Genomic DNA, 17,475 nt, shown 5'->3' on the forward strand with positions numbered 1-17,475 from the left:
TTACTGTCTCATTTTTGTTTCCATTTACCTGATGCATCTTTGATCAACTTTTAATTTTTAACCTATTTTCCCCATCTTCTTTTAAAGAGAAGCAAGGAACAGTAAAATGTCCTGGGTTAATAGTTCACTGTAAATCATCATCTCTAGGATGATACATCACTGAGACAGCCTCTTCATACCAATTCTGAACAGATTGAGAAGTCCAAGCTATGACACACAGATGCCAAAATATCACCTTAACTGTCAGGCTTAATTGAGAATGTAGCTTAGCGTAAATGCAGAGTGAACCTACTAGGATAAAACTAACTTATCTCTCAAATCCTAGGCAACAATGGCACCAACCAGATAAACCTTATATCATAGGGCAGACAGAGAGACTCCTGAAAGGAAAAGATGGAAAATCTGAACTGATCATGTCTGATTTATATTTCCAAAATTCTCTGATCAAAGTAATCTACTCCCTTTCCTGGAGAGAAAAGGAACTAAGGACCAGAGAGAGGCCAGAATGACACAAATCAGATTGGAAGGAAACACCAGGAATAAGAAAGAATCATTCCTCCTTATCAAGAAACAGGGGAGGCTAGGCACAGTGGCTTGCACCTGTAATCCCAGCACTTTGGGAGGCTGAGGCAAGAGGATTGCTTGAGCCCAGAAGTTCAAAACCATCCTGGGCTACATAGCAAGATCTCGGCATACAAAAAAATCAACAAATTGCCTGGGCATGCACCTGTAGTCCCAGCTACTCAGGAGGCTGAGGCAGAAGGATTGTCTGACCCAGGAAGTTGAGGCTGTGGTGAGTCGTGATTGTGCCACTGTATACTCCAGCCTGGGCAACAGAGTGAGACTACAACTGAAAAAAAAAAAGACGACGACGACGAAACAGGAGAGAAAAACTGATATTTGCTAAGTGTTTGCCGTGTTTTAAACCTTGGCCAGTTAGTATAAATTATTTTATTAATCTTTAAAAGGTAGTTTTATTCTCTTTCCTATTTTCTGAGTCTCAGATAATTTGAGTATCTTGCCCAATACAGAGAATAAGAGGAAATTACACTAGTCCTTTATTTCACAGTAAGGTTATAAATGCAAAGCACTAATTAGTCTACCATGATGTTTTATTTACTCCATTTACAGAGGTGCTGATACTGAAAGAAAGTTTGCTGCTCTTGAAGCTCCCTATACAAATTCCACTGAATGTCTGCATGTGCGTTGTCGAGGATTTGAGACCAGTTTGGCTGAATGTACTTTTTTTAAGAGAAGACATAGTAGACATCACCAGAGTTTAGCTAGTGTGGTGTGTTACACACAGAATGCAGGTTGGTGGAATACTTGCCTGTTATTTTCCCTTCCTTCAAGGTTGTTTATTTCACACCAAGCCTATAGTAAACAACAAATGATTGATACCCCACAGCCCGTTACAGATGCAATGATGTAGACTCTACCATGTGTTGGGCTTTAGAGTCTAAACTGATGCTTTTCTCCTATGTGCCTTTTTACCATTCAAATACAGGCTCTTACCTGGGAAGTAAAGTGGCCTGACTCCCCTTTGCTTCATTTGAATGTCTGGATTTCAGTTACTATAGCAAACACAAGTCAATCAAGCATGAGAAGAAACCTCAGCATCTCCTTTGAGAGTTCCAGCATATATACAGCCTTTAAGTGACCACATCAGTGCCTCCATTTCCAGGCAGTCAATGCCACTTTGCCCCTCCATCTAGACATTGGAATATTTTAACCATATGTATGATTTTAAAGACCAAGGTCATGCCCATGCCTTCTCTGTGATTTATATATATATATATGATTTATATATATATATATTATAGCACTTTGGGGGTTGAGGCAGGAGGATTTATATATATAATCATATATATATATATATATTTATATATACTCCCCCATCTCAGAGAGTACACATTTTCACAGTAAGTACTAATTTTCAGAGAAAATGAAAGACCTCCATGAGCCAGATTCCTTTTTTTTTTTTTTTGAGTGGGGATCTCTCTCTGCCACCCAGTCTAGACTGTGGTGATGTGATCACAGCTCACTGCAGCCTCAAACTCCTGAGCTCAGGAGATCCTTCCACCTTAGCCTCCCAAGTAGCTGGGACTACAGGTGCATGCCACCACATCAGGCTAATTTTTTTTTTAAGACACGAGGTCTTGCTATGTTGCCCAGGCTGGTTTCAAACTCCTGAGCAAGTAGTCCTCCTGCCTCAACCCCCAAAGTGCTGGGATTTACAGGTGTGAGCCACCACACCTGGCTTATTTCCCTTATTCATCATAAATACTATGTTGATACTACCAATATATTTTATATCAGTTTTTGGAGTCTGATTTTTATCTTAATGACTCCATTATCCTAAAAATGTGATAAGGATTTCGTGCCACAGCTTCATAAATAAAATTCACGAAGATCACTCCTGCTTTACAGATTTGTCAACAAATGAATCCTTTCAGTGTGTGAATGGAAAATACATTTCTAAAACAAAGGCCTGTAATGGTTTCGATGACTGTGGAGACCAAAGTGATGAGCTATGTTGTAAAGGTAGGCATACATCTAGTCTTTAGAGCCCCCCGAATTCATTTTTCTGACTTAAGAGGTTAAAAAAATCGTTACCCTTGAATTTCAGGCTGTGCCTCTTTCAATTTGAAGAGATGGAAAATATCTCTCCTCTTCTTCTGTTTGCACAGAGTGCCGAGGTAAAAGTTTCCATTGTAAATCGGGTGTTTGCATTCCAAGCCAGTACAAATGCAATGGCGAGGTGGACTGTATCACAGGAGAAGATGAAGTTGACTGTAAAGGTAATTCAAAGTCTCGGGGTGACTTTCTTCATTACTGAACCCAGGAATTCTGAAACTGTGCTTTTGGTACAGTGTACTCTTAACAGATCCTAGGTGAGTATAGCAATAATACTACTGCATGGGCGTTTGAAGAATTCTGGAATGTTCATCTCCTCATTTTTTTTTTTTTTTCTTTGAGTCAGAGTCACGTTCTCGGCACGTTCACAGACACCCCAGCATCAACCTGCTGAGCTCCTACAATCCTTCCATCTCAACCTCCCAAGTAGCCAGAACTACAGGAGCATATTACCATGGCCGGCTAATTTTTTGATTTTCACTGTAGAGATGAGGTCTCACCAAGTTGCCCAGACTGGTCTCGAACCCCTGGCCTCAGGCATTCCTCTCGTCTTAGCCTCCCAAAGTGCTGGGATTACAGACCTCCTCATATTTTTATCATCTAAACATCTACTTATCTCAGAACTTTTTATTAAAAAGAAGTTCACACACACACACACACACACACACACACACACACACACACACAAACACACAGACAATGAGAATTGACTCCTATGTACCCATCTTCCAGCTGTAATAGTTATCAAACTTGACGCTTCTTATATATCTGTCTTCTAGTTTGTGTTTGTTGGAGTATTTTAAAGCAAATTTCAGATATCATCTCACATCACCTACATGCATTTCTAATAATAAAAGCACTATGTATATAAAACCATTCTCTCATTAGTCTACCTAAAATAAAAATAATTCACTAACATAATGTGATAACAGCCATGTTTAAATTTTCCCAGCTATCTCAAAAATGTCCTTTTCAGTTAATATGTTCAAATCAGGATGTAAAAGAATCTAAATGTTGTGTTTGGTTTTTAAATGTTTAAAGTCTCCTTCATTCTTTTTTTTTAATTGATTATAGAGACGAGATCTCACCAAGTTGCCCAGGTTGCCCAGGCTGGTCTCGAAGTCCAGGACTTGGGCAGTCTTCTCACCTCCATCTCCCAAAGTGCTGGGATTACAGGCGTGAGCCACTGCATACCACTTTCCTTCATTCTTTAGAGTTACCTCCCCTACCTCCCTTCTCTATTTTTTCCTGTACCATTGATTTTGTTAGAGAAACTAGGTCACTTTTGCCTATAAGATATTCCTTATTCTGGATTTCTATAGAATTGATTAGACGCAAGATTTTGAGCTTCAAGTCAATGACAACTAGACCTTTTTTTAAAGTAAGTTTTAATATTTTAGGAAAGAATTCTTGATGAATCTTGCCATGGATTTCTTTTCTTTTTTCATTTTTGAGTTGGAGTCTCACTCTGTCATCTAGGCTGGAGGGCAGTGGCACGCTCGCAGCCACTGCAGCCTCCACCTGCTAGACTCAGGCGATCCTTCTGCCTCAGCCTTCCAAGTAGCTGTAACTACAGGCAAGCGTGCCATGTATTTCTTATTCCATATGATGTCTTCTTGTCTGGTTGTCCCACTTCTAGTGATACCTAACTGACCACTGGATCAGCTTGATATATCTATCCATTTAAAAGCCCTCCCATAACCTTTCACTGAATAGTTTTAGCAGCTTTTTAGTTGTTGTCTACATCCATTTTGTCAACAGGAGCTGTAAAATGGTGATTTCTAATTTTCTCATTCCTTCTGCATTTATTAACTAGAAATCTAGATAGAAAAATCTTTCCTTCATTAACTCTTCTGTTTCCATGATTCCAACTCTTCTGTTTCTTGTGATTCACAGTAGAAAGGCAGGATAATGCCTAGTTCTTTCTCTTTACACACCAAGTTTCAAAGTGAGTTGGTGTTCTGGATAACATGCAATGGTGGAAAACATTTTTAGGTACCTACTCTGTGCCACATGGACCAACTTTTTGCTCCCATCAATGCTCTCCAAAGGAAAAAAAAATCTCTTTAAGTTATTATAATCATTCATTTACTCAATGAATATTCATTAAGTTCCAACAGAGCAGGCCCTGTTCTAGGTACTCACGAATAACACTTCCAAATCCCTGCCCCTTCGTAGATCTTACATTCTAGTGGCAGAAGAAAGACAATAAATGAGAAGAATATTAAGTAAAATAAGCACTCAGAAGAAAAATAAAGCTAGGAAGGAGGATGTGAAATGTCAGGGGTAAGTTTTGAAATTTAGGTAAGGGAACCTGGGATGGCCTTACTTACTGAAGTTACTATTAGGTAATGAACCTGAAGGAAGTGGCAGAGCCAGTCATGCAGATGTCTGCAGAACAAAGCTCTAGGCAGAGGGAACAGCCAATGAGTGTTCCTAAGACAGGAACATTCCAAGTGTGTTTGAGGAATAAGCACCAATGTGGTTAGTGTGACAGGTGGTCCAGGTGATGGTGGGGAGGCATTAGGGGACAAACAGTAGGAGAGACTGGAGAGGTGGAGGCTAGAGGTGTCAGAGCAGATCCAATAAGTCCTGTTAGCAAGTGAAATGAGGAGTGACTGTATGTCTTCAAGCAGAGCAGTGTTGTGATCTGATTTACACTTTAAGTCCACGTTGCACTGGCTGCTAGGTGGGAAATAGGCTACATAAGGGCAAGGGAGATGCAGGGACACCAGTTAGGAAACCCCGGCAGTGATCCAGTGAAGGGATAAGAGGGACTGGGGCAAGTTGGCAGGAATGGAAACAATGAGAAATCAGATGCTGCATATATTTTGAAGGCAGAGTCAACAAGATTTGCCCGTGGATTGAACAGGATGGGAAAGCAAATGAGCAAAGATGGCCGCACGGGCTCAGGCTTGAGAATGAACGGGGAAGGCTGTTGGAGGAGTACATCCACCTCATACATCCACCTCACTCACAGGGCTTATCCAGCGGTATGCTGGTGAATGGTTAACAATTGACTTTGCTGGGGGAGAGGGAAGCTCTGATTTGTAGCTTTCTGAACTATACATATGATTTTATTTCTGGGAGTATAAATACTCCCCCGTGGATGATTTCAACCTATTGACAAGATGTCACAGAGCAAGAGCTGGGAAGTGATGGGTACAACAGGCTCTGGGAACCGGTCTGGGTTGGCAGCAGTCCATCACTGAAGTACTTTCCACTGCTTACGGTGGAAAGAAAGTGTACTTGTCCCACTTTTCCTTCTCAACAGTAAGCACCTTTGTTTTGTTTTGTTTTGAGTCAAGGTCTCACTCTGTTGCCCAGGCTGGAGTGCAGTGGCATGTTTACAACTGGCTGAAGCCTCAACCTCCTGGGCTCAGGCAATCCTTCCACCTCAGCCTCTGCCTCCCAAGTAGCTGATACTACAGGCATGTGACACTATGCCCAACTATTTTTTTTTTTTTACTTTTTGTAGAGGTTTTGCTGTGTTGCTCGGGCTGGTCTGGAACTCCTGGGCTCAAGTGATCCTCCCACCTTGGCCTCCCAAAGTGTGGGGATAACAGGCATGAGCCACAGTAAACACCTTGAAAATATAATATGTAATTATTGTTATAATCCAAATGCCCTAGGAAAGGTGCCTTATACACAAACACTAAATAAATGTTGAAGACATGTGTGGATAAATGAACTGAAATTAATTATATTTTGGCATTGCTTGATATCCAGTATTAGACTTTACTGAAATTTTGTTTAATTTTCCATTGATATTAGTTATTATATTAAAGAATAAACTTTTTTAGGATTTCAAATCATATCATTTCTTCTGAAAGATATACAGAAATTGATTTTATTGTCTTTAAATTTCGTTCAATCCTTAGGAAAGAGAGGAAGAAAGGCAATTTGTGGGAGGGAGGACAGTAAACCATGACTTTTGCCAGTGTGCTCTACAGTTTGAGTTCTTCTGTAAAATAATAATTTGGGGTTTTTTTTTTTCTCCTCTTTCCTCCTTTTCTTTGCCATCTTCCTTCCTCAATTTAAAACTCTAATGTTTAAGGTCAAGAAACACAATTTGTTAGTGTATCAGAAAAAGAGATCCTACTGTGAGATAATAACTATAGCATAAATCTTTTTTTTTTTTTTTTTTTAAGACAGTGTCTTGTTTTGTCACCCAGGCTAGAGTACAGTGTGGCACAATCACAACTCACTTCCCTCGACTTCCCTCTTAAGCGATCCTCCCACCTCATCCTCTCAAGTGGATGGGACTATAGGAGCACATCACCACTGGCTAAAATTTTTTAATATTTTTTGTAGAGATGTGGGTCTTGTTATGTAACTCAGGCTGGTTTCGAACTCCTGACCTCAAGCAATCCCCCCACCTCAGCCTCCAAAGTGCAGGGATTACAGACATGAGCTACTGTGCCTGGCTAAATCTTATTTTCATATCAATTTCTTAAATCTATATAAAAAATACGTTTAGTCCAGGCACTTTGGGAGGCCAAGGTGAGAGGATTGCCTGAGCCCAAGAGTTCGAGACCAGCCTGAACAACATGATGAGACCTCATCTCTTAAGAAAAAAAAAGTTAACCAGGCGTGGTGGCACACACTTGTAGTTTCAGCTACTTGGGAGACTGAAGCAGAAGAATTGCCTAAGCCCAGCAAGTTGAGGCTGCAGTAACTGTAATCGTACCACTGTACTCCAGCCCAGGCAACAAAGAGACTCCAACTCAAAATGAATAAATAAATAAATTTAATCAACTGTCATTGTTACTTCAGTTTACCCTTTTTTTTTTTTTTTTAGGATGACCCCTGCCTTTTTTTATTTCTGTAATGGTTCTAATTTTTCTCCATCTAAGAAAGAGCACATGAGAGCAGAGATGTAAAACAAAACTATTAATATATCCATCGACTTCTACTTTAAATGGCCAGGTCAGAATCACTAAATTGAGGACAGTTTGGAGTGTATCTTGATTGCACTTGTCTTTTATAAGCCCTCCTTTTATTAACATAAGTTTAAAATAGTTATAAAATTTATGTGATCATATAGTAAATTCGCTATTGAGTATGCGTCCAAATGTATCTAAAATACTAATCTCTTTTAAACTTCAAGTTAAGACAATTTCCTTGCCATGGTTAAATGCAAGAAGAAATATGTGTTATGCAGTATTAAAAATCAAAATAAGATGATATACTGTGGTTTCCTTTTATCTTTTTGTAACTATTAAAGCTAAATTGTGTATATTTTATTCAAATGAAAATGATCTCTTTGCTATAGCGAGTTTTTTCTTTTGTTTTTAGGAGCTAGACATCCTGCAATTCAAGGTAAATCTATTTTTATTATAGAAAACTTACATTACAGAATTGAAAACAAAAATAAAGTGCTGTGGTTTTCAGGATATATGTAGAGTATATTGATATGCTGTGTATTTTTCTCTCAGTTAAAAATTATCTTTTGCTATGATAATGTTTTTGTTTTTCTTCAGGCTTTGCACCTGGGGCACAAGGTAAAAATTTTATTAAAATTTGGGATATAGAAAAATTGCAACAAAACCAAGTTTCCATTGTTTTCTTATATTTTAATGTAACTATTATCATACATGAGCATGATATGAACATGTGTTAGCAATAACAGACTTTAACATTACTTTAGGCACAGAAGCCTTTTTTCAATGTGAGAAATTTTCACTTTTACACAGCCTTGTCCACAGCCTGCTGACCAAAACCCCACCCAAAGTGAACCCATCCCTGCCTGTTTCACCTTTGCAAATACCTTTCTCCACTTTGATTTCCCTCAAAACCAAGGCAATTCCTAAGGAAATTGTCACTAGAAAAAAGAGAACATCTTTTCATGATAGGTATTATGTTCTTATTTACTTAAACCAGCCAGCTGCCCCCAAGTCCCCAGCCCTTTGGGGCTACCCTCTGCTTAAATATTTATATTAAATGACTCAAGTACCAAACCTACATAATGCTAAAGTCATGGTCTTCCTCATGATGTCTTAGATTTCTGGGGGACTTACTAGCCAAAGATCACCCCTTGCTTTAAATGCCTACTCCCCATTATTTCATTATCTTCCCTCCACTGGTCATTTCACCTTCTGAAGCTTTTCTTTTTCCCTCCTTCTTTGTTCCATTTCCCTTTTCTTTCCTCCCTCCTTTCTCCTCTCCCCCTTCCCTAGTTTCAGACCTCAGGGGCAAAGGAATGAATTAACGATACTCCTCAGCTCACTGTAGCTTGGTCCAGCCAAGGCCCCTCCTTGTTTCACTAATTCATTACCCTCTACCCTGTACCTCACTCTCATGCCCTCCTGCCATAGCAATCATTTTAAAGTGAGTTAAAGTGTACTTCTTTTTGATTGCAGGTCGTCTTGCCCGATGTGCATTGTTATTTATTCCCAGAGCCCTAGCCTATAATAGTCCAATGTCCTTGTATTCACAGATGGAGGGGAGGTGGGCAATGCCCACTCCAAGCTTTCAGACACATTCCTGCCGACCTTGGTCCACTAATCATTAGGTGGCCTGCCTTGCCTGGCTGTTTCTTCTTCAGCACCAGCTACAGTTTCCTAGATAAAACTGGTTAGTCGGGCAAGGCCGTGCTAGGAGAGGAGAAGTGGGGCAGGGGGAATAGGAAAAATGTACACTTTTGAATCTAAGCAGCTTTTACATTTAGCTCAACTCAGCTACAAAAGAACACAAGTTTTTAGTCTTTTCTAAATGATTGTTCTAATACAACCAAAATGGCCTCTTTTCAGCCTATAACATCTTGGAGTAGGCATCTCCTTTATTTGACTGCTAGTTTCCGTGTGTTCTTTAGCAGAGCTGGTATGTCCAGTCCTCACTTCCACCAATAATGCCCGAGGGTTCTCTTCAACCCCACCAACATCAAGCATTATCCAGCCTTCTAATCTTGCTCATCTAGACCGTCAAGTGATGGCATTGTTCATGATCTTACATTTTTGTAAGACCCAATGATTTTGAGTTCCTCCTATGTGCATACTAGCCTTTTTTAGTTTCCTGTGCCATTTCTTTCCTCTGTCTTTTCATTAGTTTGCATCCTTTGCTTAATTTCATATTTCCTTCATGGAAGTCCTCTTTCTTATAAATTCACAACAATTCCTTTTTTGTTCTAGATATTACTCCACTGTCAGTTTTAAACATTACAAATAGTGTCTTCCATTCTGTCACCTATCTGTTAACATATAATCAAAGTCATCCATTGTTTTTCTTATGGTTCATACTTTTGAAATTGTGTCTGCACTTCTGACACCCAGTACACATCAGCTGCATTGGACTTTCCCCTTTCCTTGGCTGAGAACTTTATGAAAATATTTGTGTCTCCTCTGATTCATGAGGGTTCTTTTGTAAATCCTTCTGAGCAGAGCTGCTCTCTGTCCCAGAAAACAACTTAGGTGAGTGGTATCACAGACCCATGTATGTCTGTCCCAAAGAAAGCTTGGGAAATCCAGGGACAAGATGATAGAATTGCCCTTCTGGGCTATTCCGTCCCCAACCACATCCTCATCCAAGGAAGAGCAACATGTTGGTGGGAACTCACCTTCAGTCCTTTCCCCAGGCCATGGAAATTATGATCCTGTCCATGGAAATGTTTTGGGATGGAGAGTGAAGGTGGAAATATCCTACCTACGTCAAGAAAAAGAAAATCTAAGGAAACATAGAATCTTTTTTTTTCTTTTGATTTCTGCCTCCCAGATGTCTAATGCTAACTATACCAAATATTGAAACCAATGAAATACCTTTGTTTGCATGACCTTTTGAAAGATGCACTATTCTATACAAAATGAGAGGAGCCTATTAATGTCAGGTCAGTGTCAATGACTGCTCCCTACCTTATGTAAAGACCTTGTGAAAGGAGAGAGTGAGAGAAAAACTTTCCTTTGATCTGTGCATTTTACACATTCTAAGCACAGAAAATGGTGCCAGCCTGAGTCTCACCACTCACTTGTACAAACAGACACCTCTAGCTTGTGCCAGCAAGAACTTCTACATAGTTTAATTACTTTACAATTGCCTACCTAGAGAACGGGAATAATTTAACATGCTCTGGGTGTTTTATACAGTCCTGTTTAAAGGGAGGACAAGTTTTGAGGCAGAAAATTATAATCAAAGTTTAAATGATTTTAATGATTTAATTTTCACTGTCATTACAACTTTAAACATTGGAACTTCTTGTTTTATCATGGAAGGCCCAGAAATTTTGACAGCGGATATGGATGCAGGTAAGCTAACATTATACTTTTTCACTAGTAATTCACTGGTTTAAGCTGGAATTGTAATGCCATTTGTGTATATGCGTGTATGTATGTATAATTGACTCAAGCAACAGTTTTGATATCAATTTAAATTCAAAAATACACATTGTCCTCCTTTCTCTATTTTAAGAAAATCAAACATAAATAATTTTTTTAAACTGCTTTTATTTTTATTTATTTATTTATTTTTGAGTTAGAGTCTCACTCTGTCACCCAGACTGGAGTGCAGTGGCCGCTCCCGGCCACTGCAGCCTCGACCTGCTGGGCTCCGATCCTTCCGCCTCAGCCTTTCAAGTAGCTGGGACTACAGGCATGCGCTACCACGCCCAGCTAATTTTTTTTAATTTTTATTGTAGAGATGAAGTCTCGCCAAGTTGCCCAGGCGGATCTCGAACCCACAGGCTCAGGCAATCCATTCACCTCGGCCTCACAAAGTGCTGGGATTACAGGCTGAGCCACCGAGCCCCGCCTAAAACTGCTTTTATTATTTGTTTGTTAGTTATGTATTTATTAGTTATGTATTTATTGAGTTGGCACCTCACTCTGTCACCCCAGCTGGAGTGCAGTGGTGCAATCACAGCTCACCATAGCCTCAGCCTCCTGGCCCACGTGATCCTTCTCTCTCAACCTCCTGAGTAGCTGGCACTACCAGTGTGGACCATTATGCCCAGCTAATTTTTTATTTTTAATTTTTTTGTAGAGAGACGAGGTCTTGCCACATTGCCTAGACTGGTCTTCAACTCCTGGGCTCAAGTAATCCTCCTGCCTAAGCCTCCCAAGATGCTGGGATTACAGGCGTGTCACTGTGCCCAGCTGAGAACTGCTTTTAAAACTGGGTTAATTCATATGGCTAATTCTGAAGTGAAAACAATAGGCTGTTCCTACACAAACTTTTTCTACTTTATATAAACTTTGTCTAGTCAGCTTTGTTAAAACAACCAGATTTCAAGTATGACTCATGACATACATTTTGAAACAGAAAAATAATAGAAGTTAATTGAATTAATTGTTCTTTTGCATTGCTTTAAATCATGATAACATGATAACAGGCCTTTGAGATCTGTATCCTGGCCAGTTGTGGGCTAAAAGCCAAATTAAATTTTAAAGTATTAAGTTCCTGAGAAGATAATTGGTCAGAGATTTTAAGTCAGACAGATTTACAATAAATCCTACTCATTTATTAGCTATGTAACCTTAAACAAGTAGCTTAACCTGAAATACAAATTGGGGAAAAATTAGCTCCCTGCTTCAGGGAGATTTTATTTTATTATGTATTTTTTGCATTATTTTGTTTTATATTTTATTTTATTTTAGAGTCAGGGTCTCACTCGGTCACCCAGGCTGGAGTGCAATGGCACAATCACAGCTTACTGCAGCCTCTACCTCCTGGGCTCAGGCAATACTTTCACCTCAGCCTCCTGAGTAGCTAGGACTACAGGCATGTGCCGTGATGCCTGGCTAAATTTTTTATTTTTTTTGTGGAGAAAAGATTTCACTTTGTTGCCCAGGCTGGTCTCAAACTCCTGGGCTCAAGCAATCCTCCCATCTTTGCTTCCCAAAGTGCTGGAATTACAGGCGTGAGCCGCCACATCTGGTGCCAGGGGTAGTTTTAAATGAAGTTCATATAAGACTTCCAACTAATTGTCAGTCCCCAGAATTAATCAACAACTTTGGAAAATCAGGCCATGAGTGAAAGATTTAGACATCAAAACTACAGATATCAATGGCCATTTATTTTCTATTTAAGTTAACATTAATTTTCAGATACTATCCAAACTGGTTGGTTTTAGAGTTCTCACTGGGTGAAGTATCTCTTCTTTCAAAGGTCTAATCAAAAACTTAAGACTTACCATCACATTCTTCTTAGGATGGGTAAGACAAAACAAAATCTTCTATCCATGTTCACTGGCAACATCTTTCTTGAGGGCCTACCTCCTTGTGATATGCCCAAAATGATTAACAGCAGTGTTAACTTTCGTTTTTCATTTGGGGCTAAGAATCAAGTTCACAAAAATTTTCATGACATGGTAAAGTAGAATAAAGGGAGTATCTTTTACTTTCTTCCACTGTCATGAGTTTTCTTGCATGTCTTATGCCTCCCTCTACCATATTTTCTCAGTTTCAAATGTGCTACATCTGCATGCTCACAGATGGGGAAAGTAAACAATGTCACACATCAAGTGACACACCCCAGCCTGCTGATCAGCTTGGCAGAGGTCCTGGCACATCACCTCTCAGGGTTAATATGATGCTTGAATGAGAAACTGTATGCAAAGTGCTTAGTATGGGAGCTGACACATAGGAAGTACTCAATATTAATATCATTATGTCAACAATATTATTGAAAAGAGTTCCATGTACTCTAAAGAGTAAAAACAATGAGAGGGAGAAGACAGAGGTCCCCACATTGTCAGCTTATCCTGATGATTTCAGAACATCGTCTTTTCTTTAGCGGTCATTGTAGTAATGTGACATCTCTCATCTCCTAGAGGCTGGTAAATGTTTAACCCCCTGGCCTGCCCCCTTCTGCCACCAGTCTACCTTTAGGCAGAAGTTCAGAGAATCGAGCCAATTTTAAAAACCAAAATTTTTAAACAAAGGTGAACAGTACAGTTCAGCGTTCAAAATAATTTATGAATGAATTCAGTCTGTTTTGTATTAGCTGAGACTTTGCTGTTTTTGTGGCATAATCAAGAAGTATCTGTCCACAAGGTAATAGATTCAAACTAATATTGATATAATCTCTTCATTTTCTGAAGAAAGAAAACGGATAAAGTCATTATTACCTACACTATTCTGTGGAGTTAAGAAGAACATGCACACAGACGCACACGCACGAAGAAGAAAACGGGTTGTGGGAGGAAAGCCAGCCCAACTGGTAAATTTGCATGAAAAGTCACGATGTAACTTCCCAGGAGCAGCCTGAGCTGGGGGGCATATGGGGAGTGATGGTGATTACAAGAAACTGGGAGTTTCTTGCAGTGGAAATGTCCTAGGGTGACCTGTTTGCATCACTATCTGTTAGAATGGCAGTGACCACACAAATGTCTTTTACAGGGAGACTTCCCATGGCAAGTGGGAATTAAGGAAGAGGATGCAATCAACTGTGGGGGAGTTTATATCGGTGGCTGTTGGGTTTTGACTGCTGCACATTGTGTCAGGTAAAAAAAAAGTCTCCACACATTTTAGATTTCCTGAAACCATGAACATGAGTAATAGAGACTGTGGCAGACAAGAAATCAAAGTGTGTCTGAGAAAAGGCATTGACTGACAAGTTTCACCCTATCAATTGCTATTGATTATCGATATAAATTTCTTCTAGTATTCATGACAGGAACTCCAAAGGCCAGTTACCCAGAATGGCTATGTCTTCCACACACCAAACTGCTGATCCCACTGGCCAAGGACAGATAGTCCCATAGTGACCAAATTACCTGGCTTGGCCCATTTGCAGGGTAGGAAAGTGGGTAGGTACCATTAATACTTACATTTTGTCCTCGACTGTGCCTCGCCTACCTTTTCTCTACTGCGCAGCAAGAGTAATGTTTCCATACCCAGCTTTTGGCTTTGCATTCCTCTGAGGATAAAAACCTAAGCAAGGTGTTTACCATGGCCCATGAGGCCACATGTAATCTGACCTTGGCCAGCGTCACCTTGACCCACAGCGCCGCCTCCTGCTCTCTGCTCCAGCTACTCTGGATTGTTTTCGGCTATAAATGTGTTTGTTCCCTCCTGCAAAGGGAACTTCTGTATTGTTTTCCCTGCCTAGAAGGAACTTCCTTCCCATTATTCAAACCTCAGCTCAGTCTTTACTCCCTCAGAGAAACTTCCCTGACATCCTTAAGTTAAAGCTCTCTTAAGTTCTTAAAAGCCCACAGACTGTTCATTCCTCTCACTTTTCCCAGTAGAATACACATCTTCATCAGAGTGATTATCCATTTAATGCTGAATCTTCCCCAAGACCCTGAGCTCCATGAAAGCGGGAACTCTTTGATTTTGCTTATTTCTGCATCCCAATGCCTAGCACAGTGCCTGCTATATGTAGTAGGTTCACACTATTTGTTGAATAAATTGAAAGAATAAACAGTTAACCTTTAAGCAATATTCAGAACCTCCGATCCTGAAAACCAACCAAAATTAATATGAAGGACAGCATTCTTGGGCCACTATAAATAAAAGCATTCTGAACATCTTATTATCTCCTAGGATACCACTGCTTAACTGTAGGGTGATGAGCTGAATCATCCTTATGTAAGCATACATTCTGCTCAGTTTATGCTTTTTTTTTTTTTTAAGTCAAGCAACATTTGTATTTTTTTTAACATGTGGGGTACAGTTCAGGATTAGGTATACAAGTGGTCATCAACAGGTGAAGTTTGGGCCTCCCTTTGGTCCCCACTTCGCCTGGTTTGAGATCAGATATCCTTATTGATGTTATGTGCCACCTCCCTCCCCTGGCAGTGTCCTGCTACTGCCAATCACTTTCTTATAGTACTTTTTTTTTCTTTTTAGTTGGCGCTCAGGCTGGAGTGCGGTGACACACTCCTGGCCCCCGCAGCCTTGACCTATGGGCACAGGCGATCCTTCCACCTCAGGCTTCCAAGTAGCTGGAACTACAGGCACATGCCACCACACCTGGCTAATTTATTTATTTATTTATTTATGTAGAGATGAGGTCTTGCCAAGTTGTCCAGGCTGGTCTTGAACCTGTGGACTCAGGCAACCCTCTCACCTTGGCCTCCCAAAGTGCCGGGATTATAGGTGTAAGCCACCACACACCAGCCTCTTTCTTATAATATTATGGTAAATATTCAGGGTCCGCTTTTGAGCAAGAACATGTGGTACTCAATTCTTTGTTTTTGTGATAGATTACTGAGTAGTATAGACTCTAAATTCATCCAAATTGCTATGAAGTCCTTATGTTTGTCCTTCTTTATGACTATGTGATATTCCATAGTGTATATATACCATATTTTTTTATCCAGTCCAGTTTTGATGGGCACTATGACTGGTTCCATGTTTTTACTATTGCAAGTTTATGATTTTTGAGAAAGCAGAAGATATATAGTTAATACATTTTTAAAGATTTCCATTAAACTGTTTAAAATAAGTTTTATTGTTTAATACAAATCCATTTTATAAAATACTTCACTGGTTAGAGATGCTAGACTATGAAGTCATTATATAACACCTTACTTCAAAACAAATAGAAAACTAAGCTATAATATTTCATTGAAGTCACACTATACTGTTCCCTGAGAAGATGATGGTAGGCACCCAATTAACTTGAAACCATGAGTTGGAAATTGGTATGAAAACAGTGAAAATTATAGGCATATGTTACTCTACCCAGCCTCTTTGGGATTTTCTTTGTGTACAGTCATGTTGCCTGCAAATAATAACAGTTTTATTTCTTTTCTATCATATACTCTTTATTTCTTTTTTCTGTGTTATTGCACTGGCTAGGACACCAAGTTTAATGTTGATCAAAAGTGGTGATAATATTTTTTCATTCCAGAGCTCGGGAAGATCTTTTTAAATAATTCATTATTAAACATGATGTTCAATGTTGATTTTTTGCAGCTATTGTTTATAAGATTAAGAGAATTTCTTTCTATTACTATTTTGATGTATCTTCTCTAGTCATGGATGAGTGTTGTATCTAAAAATTATTTTTTGCATCTATCAAGATGATAATAAGATATATTCCCTTATTTCTGTTTATATTATAAATATATTTCTTGATTTTTTAGAATGTTAACTTTTACATTCCCAGAATAAACCTCTCTTGTCTCTGGGAAAAAAAAGAAGAAAACTGAGTGAGGCATAAGAACAGGCAATATGTGGGGGACCCCCCAAAAAACAGGTATAATCTTTTTTAGAGGGTGGGCCCCTTCTAATACCGGCTTTTCCCAATAGGTAAGTGTCCTAGGAACCTATCTGCATCAGTGTACCAGCTGGTGTTGTGAGAGGCCGCTTTCAGCTTCAGTTAATTTTGGGGGGAGATTCTTTCAACATGTTTGCCCATTTCATGATGGTGATTTACAAGCATAGCTGCCCATACCTTGCTGAGTGTTCAGCAGCTTTTGACCCCAAACGGCAGGACTCTGTGCCCCATCCTCCCTACTCACCTGATCTCACCCCAAGCAACTTTTTTCTGTTTGTTTCCCTGGATGAAAAAGATCCTCAAAGAGAAACATTGTACCAATGTGGGATGACAGTAATCTTAAGGGCAGGATAACTGAGTGGTCTTTGCCCTGAGAACCGCTGGGGCTGGTGGAGTAATGAGAGTGTGTGGTCCAACTCCCCAGTTCCTCCACTGCATTTCTGGCAAGATGTTGTCTGGTCTCTGCTTTTACACTTGCAGTGACAGTGTACTCACTCCAGAGGCGGCAAACTCATTACACTTCTGGGCATTTCTGGCTGTTAGTGAGTTCTTTCTGTTCCTAATATTGATCAGTAAAGTGGATTATCCCTCTCTTTACCACTTACTATTGACCTAATTCTGCACTAAGTAAATGTAATCTCACTGCTTCATGACAGCAAGGATTTTTTAAAAAATCTGGGA

At 39.6% G+C, this 17,475-nt stretch overlaps 1 protein-coding gene across 1 annotated transcript in view; it reads left to right on the forward strand.

The window, feature by feature from the left end:
* CFI (complement factor I) overlaps nucleotides 1–17,475 on the forward strand; it is a 45,204-nt gene that overhangs the window by 21,159 nt on the left and 6,570 nt on the right. The window contains exons 4-12 of the mRNA XM_021716253.1: nucleotides 1,132–1,313; nucleotides 2,431–2,544; nucleotides 2,691–2,801; nucleotides 7,936–7,959; nucleotides 8,121–8,141; nucleotides 9,205–9,213; nucleotides 10,848–10,874; nucleotides 13,667–13,785; nucleotides 13,965–14,068. Of these exons, the coding sequence (XP_021571928.1) occupies nucleotides 1,132–1,313; nucleotides 2,431–2,544; nucleotides 2,691–2,801; nucleotides 7,936–7,959; nucleotides 8,121–8,141; nucleotides 9,205–9,213; nucleotides 10,848–10,874; nucleotides 13,667–13,785; nucleotides 13,965–14,068 (711 nt within the window). The remainder of the gene's footprint in view (nucleotides 1–1,131; nucleotides 1,314–2,430; nucleotides 2,545–2,690; nucleotides 2,802–7,935; nucleotides 7,960–8,120; nucleotides 8,142–9,204; nucleotides 9,214–10,847; nucleotides 10,875–13,666; nucleotides 13,786–13,964; nucleotides 14,069–17,475) is intronic.

This window comes from Carlito syrichta, unplaced genomic scaffold, assembly GCF_000164805.1.
Source record: "Carlito syrichta isolate Samal-C Ts95f unplaced genomic scaffold, Tarsius_syrichta-2.0.1 Scaffold308583, whole genome shotgun sequence".
In the NCBI taxonomy this organism is placed as follows: domain Eukaryota; kingdom Metazoa; phylum Chordata; class Mammalia; order Primates; family Tarsiidae; genus Carlito; species Carlito syrichta.